Here is a 5404-nt window from a genome sequence, read left to right on the forward strand (position 1 = left end):
TCAGTTCCCAGCCTCTTCCCTGGGGCCTCCGGCAGGCTCTCTCGCTGGGAGAACTGGGGGCGCTGGGAGCTCTGGGATGCAGGTGTGTGGCCTGGCGGAGGCCACGAAGCCCGGCAGGCAGGTGCACTTGTAGGAGCCCTCGGTGTTGGAGCACACGCCGTTGTTACACAGCGGGACCTTGTCGTTGAGGTCCTCACACTCGTTTATGTCTGCGGGAAAAGGAAGGAAGGGAGACAGACACAGCAGTGTTAGCGAGAGGGGGAGAGAGGAAGAGAGTGAGGGGGAGAGGGAGAGAGAGGGAGAGAGCGGGAGAGAGAGGGGGAGAGGGGAGAGAGGGAGAGAAGGGGGAGAGAGGGAGGGGGGGAGAGAGAGGGAGAGAGGGGTTCCACAGCTGCTGCAGCTGTTCCTGTCAGATGCCCTCTGCCATGTCGAGTCTGACCGAGTGGCTTAGTGGGGATGTGTGGTGTGATAGAATAAGTAACGCTTACCAATGATTCATATCACTGAAATCACTTACGCTCTCTCCTCCGCCAGCAGCATGCTCTGCCTCTCACAATATCCCTCTTCATTCCCACTCTCCCCCTCTCTCTCTCTCCCTGTCTCTCTGTCTCTCTATCTCTCTCTCTCACTCTCACTCTCCCTCTCTCTGTCTCTCACTCTCCCTCTCTCTCTGTCTCTCACTCTTTCCCTCTCTCTGCGCTCTCTCTCTCTCTCTCTCTCTCTCTCTCTCTCTCTCTCTCTCCCTCTCTCTGTCTCTCTCACGCCCCCCCTCTCTCTCACTCCCTTGTTCTCTTTCCCTCTCTTTGTTTAGGCTATACGTTATACAATATCATTCTGTAATCTGGAAAGCAGGACATATTTAACACTCACCATTGACTGTACGACTCACGAAGCACGTTGTTGCTATATCGGGTGTTTGGTGATTGATACAACTTGACCGCAGGAGTTGGGAGTCGCTGGCCATAACAGCCACATTATTATTAGACCAGTCAGATATATTTTCGCCTACATTCAAAAACAAGTTTAAATGTAATCTAAAAAAACAACTAAAATATCCCTTCTCGATGCTGCTGGCCCTGATGTGGTTTTTATGTGCGGGTTTGGCAGCGGGGGGGCGGATGAGGGGGGGGGGTTCTGATTGTAATTCCTCCGCTAGTCAAACTCAAATGACCCCCTCCTCTGTTTATGTCATCTCTACACTCTGGAAACGACCGGCGGTATTTATAATATGACTCTTGGAGGGAGACGCTACCCCACAAGTGTTTTAACCAATTAGAACCACCGAGTCAGATCCCTCTCCGCTCGCCTGTGTTGTGGTGGAGAGCCTGTCGGCCTCAGAGGCCCTGCTAGTTCTGCACGGCGGCGGCGGACAGATTCCTGTGCGGTACTGTAATCTCCGGCACATCGTTATGAGACGAAGGGGGTTTCGCTTTCCGACTAAACAAACACAGCCGCCCCCGTCGAAAACCTGTACTGTCCGTGTAACTACATGGTGTGGCCGTGAGCCAAGGCCTTTCTTTCTCTCGTTCTCTCTTTCTTTCTTTCTGTGTGCTGTTGGCAGGGTGTGTCTATATCATCAAGTTCAGACCAGAGGGGTTAAGAAACAATACGTTGTTGAAGAGCACTTTGATCGGTTTCCCAATTTAAGGGGGAAAATGGAAAGCCTTTCTTTCGGGGCTGAGTGATATTGCGTGATGAATTGCAGCACCCCATTGAAGTGAACCCAAGACCCGTCTCCATAGACCTTAACCCTGGGAGATGGTTCTTCATGTTTTAATGATCAAGGCGCACGCTATTACATCGGCACGTAATTTGAAACGTGTCAATAGGTTCAAAAGGTTCTGTACAGTACATGTTTGTTTGTTTGTTTCCATGAATTCCCGCCCAAGAAAACAATTCCCCCCAAAACAACAGTTTTTTGGATCCCAACCAGAGGGGAGTGTGACTGAGGGTGGTCTATGGTGAGACGGGATGCTGAGAGAGAGAGAGAGAGAGAGAGAGAGAGAGAGAGAGAGAGAGAGAGAGAGAGAGAGAGAGAGAGAGAGAGAGAGAGAGAGAGAGAGAGAGAGAGAGAGAGAGAGAGAGAGAGAGAGAACCTCCTACTTGGTCAAGGCTTTTCACTGTCCTGGCGCCCCGCTGGTGGAACAAGCTGCCCACTGCTGTCAGGACTGCAGAGTCACTACCTATCTTCTGTCAGGACTGCAGAGTCACTACCTATCTTCTGTCAGGACTGCAGAGTCACTACCTATCTGCTGTCAGGACTGGAGAGTCACTACCTATCTGCTGTCAGGACTGCAGAGTCACTACCTATCTGCTGTCAGGACTGCAGAGTCACTACCTATCTTCTGTCAGGACTGCAGAGTCACTACCTATCTTCTGTCAGGACTGCAGAGTCACTACCTATCTTCTGTCAGGACTGCAGAGTCACTACCTATCTTCTGTCAGGACTGTAGAGTCACTACCTATCTGCTGTCAGGACTGCAGAGTCACTACCTATCTTCTGTCAGGACTGTAGAGTCACTACCTATCTTCTGTCAGGACTGCAGATTCACTACCTATCTTCTGTCAGGACTGCAGAGTCACTACCTATCTGCTGTCAGGACTGGAGAGTCACTACCTATCTTCTGTCAGGACTGTAGAGTCACTACCTATCTTCTGTCAGGACTGCAGAGTCACTACCTATCTGCTGTCAGGACTGCAGAGTCACTACCTATCTTCTGTCAGGACTGCAGAGTCACTACCTATCTTCTGTCAGGACTGCAGAGTCTCTACCTATCTTCTGTCAGGACTGCAGAGTCACTACCTATCTGCTGTCAGGACTGCAGAGTCACTACCTATCTTCTGTCAGGACTGCAGAGTCACTACCTATCTGCTGCCAGGACTGCAGTTACTACCTATCTTCTGTCAGGACTGCAGAGTCACTACCTATCTTCTGTCAGGACTGCAGTCACTACCTATCTGCTGTCAGGACTGCAGAGTCACTACCTATCTTCTGTCAGGACTAAAGAGTCACTACCTATCTTCTGTCAGGACTGCAGAGTCACTACCTATCTGCTGTCAGGACTGCAGAGTCACTACCTATCTTCTGTCAGGACTAAAGAGTCACTACCTATCTGCTGTCAGGACTGCAGAGTCACTACCTATCTTCTGTCAGGACTGCAGAGTCACTACCTATCTGCTGTCAGAACTGCAGAGTCACTACCTATCTTCTGTCAGGACTGCAGAGTCACTACCTATCTGCTGTCAGGACTGCAGAGTCACTACCTATCTGCTGTCAGGACTGCAGAGTCACTACCTATCTTCTGTCAGGACTGCAGAGTCACTACCTATCTACTGTCAGGACTGCAGAGTCACTACCTATCTTCTGTCAGGACTGCAGACACTCCCTATCTTCCACTGCAGACTGAAGACTCATCTCTTCAGGCTACACCTTAACTGTCCCTCCTGAAACCTCTCCATCACCTCTACCCCCCCTGTACGGTTTCTCTACTGTAAATAAAACAAATACATCTTAATTCTTCCATCATCTTCTAGCATTGTAACTGCCAATGACCCCTGGTCTCTAGCATAGATTACTTTTTCCTGCTATGACTGGATGGATAGATGATGTATTTGTTGTAAGTCGCTATGGAGGTTGTAAGTCGCTTTCTGCTAAATGCCAAAAATGGAAATGTACTGAGAGTATGTGGGAGGGAGGGATGGGGAGAGAGAGAGGGAGGGGGGGATGGGGAGAGAGAGGGAGGGAGGGATGGGGGGAGAGAGGGAAGAAGGGATGGAGAGAGAGGGAGGGAGGGATGGGGAGAGAGAGGGAGGGAGGGATAGGGAGAGAGAGGGAGGGAGGGATGGGGGAGAGAGAGGGAGGGATGCAGAGAGAGAGGGAGGGATGGAGAGAGAGAGGGAGGGATGGTGAGAGAAAGAGGGAGGGAGGGATGGATGGGGAGAGAGAGGGAGGGATGGGGAGAGAGAGGGAGGGATGGGGAGAGAGTACTGGGAACCTACCGACGCAGGCCATCTTGGTGAGGTCGAGCTGGAAGCCGTCGAAGCAGTCGCAGGTGTAGCCCTCCCTCACGCGCACGCAGCGGCCGTTCTCACAGCCGTTCAGGATGCCGCACTCCTCCGCCCGAAGGCCCTCGAAACCGTCGTAGCGCTCTGATTGGACGGAAGAAAAAAACAGGATTAGGATTCATGAGAACAGTCTGATCTGCTGCAGTGGATTACACAGCATTGTTGTCACGGATACAATGGAGGCTGCCCGATGTTGTTGTTGAGTTTCTGCTGCTAGTTACCATGTTCTTTTTAAAAATTAAAAATAAATATACATAACATGTGACAGCAGCTGGTGAAAGGGGGAACAAGTCGGCAAATAAATGTCAACGTTGAAAAGTAATGATTATCCCACTACTACCTAGTTAACTATAACACTACTTTACACTGTTACCAGGCTCACAAAACAAGATTAACTAGCAAGCCAGCTCCAATTTAAACATTTTCTAGCAAGTGTGTCATTGAACATTTGGTCGGTTGCCGACTTGTTCCCCCTTTCACCAGCTTCCGTCACATATGTTTTTTGGGCATTCTGCTTTTATTGGGACAGAGACAGTAGTGACTGACAGGAAGGATGAGTGAGAGAGAGAGGAGGGATGTGCTATGCCCCCCATAAACCCCTCATTAACCCCCCATAAACTTTGATTTGACTTGATTTACAGTATTACCTTTGCTATGTATGATTTTTCTGTGTGATGTTATTGTGTCTTTTTAGGCACCTTTTTAATAACTTGGCGAGGGACTAGGGATGAAAATTAGCCTTCTGGCTAAATCTGGGTTATTTACATTTTTGCATTAACATGCATTGTCCCTTTACAAATAAACTTAAACTAAATAAGATTTGGTTCGGTACCGTTGTAGCGGTCCAGGGGGTGGGGCTGGTAGTCCCTGGGCCGGTGGACGGGGACGCGGTGGTGGTGGTACTCCCGGGTGCCGTAGTCGTTGGCGGAGTCGTCGGTGAAGAGAGGGATGACGCCCTGGGGGGGGCCGTCGGGGCTGTAGTAGCCCCCCCCGGGGGGGACGGGCTGGTAGTTGTCCCAGTAGGGGGGTAGGTAGGGCGCCTCGGGGCCGTCCGGGGGGCCGTACTCGTACCCCGGCCGCTCCCTCAGGCTGTCGGACCCCCGCCTGGGCAGGTTACACACCGACGCATAGTCCTCTGATCACACACACACACACACACACACAGAAGCACACACACACACACACACACACACACACAGAGAGGCACACACACACACACACACACACACACAGAAGCACACACACACAGAGACACAGACAGACACACACACACGGACATGGACACAGACACACAGACAGACAGACAGACAGACAGACACACACACACAACAGACAGACA

The 5404-nt window shown here is 50.9% G+C and overlaps 1 protein-coding gene across 1 annotated transcript in view; it reads right to left on the minus strand.

Annotated features, from left to right (window-relative positions):
* Positions 1–5404, minus strand: part of LOC308175811 (latent-transforming growth factor beta-binding protein 2-like) — a gene marked incomplete at both ends in the record, with an annotated part of 112336 nt that continues 106932 nt past the window's right edge. Inside the window, 3 exon segments of the mRNA XM_080550367.1 lie at positions 1–209; positions 4000–4149; positions 4898–5200. Of these exon segments, the coding sequence (XP_080406493.1) occupies positions 1–209; positions 4000–4149; positions 4898–5200 (662 nt within the window).

The sequence above is a fragment of the Nansenia antarctica genome (genome assembly GCF_963989245.1).
Source record: "Nansenia antarctica genome assembly, chromosome: 1".
NCBI classification, from domain to species: domain Eukaryota; kingdom Metazoa; phylum Chordata; class Actinopteri; order Argentiniformes; family Microstomatidae; genus Nansenia; species Nansenia antarctica.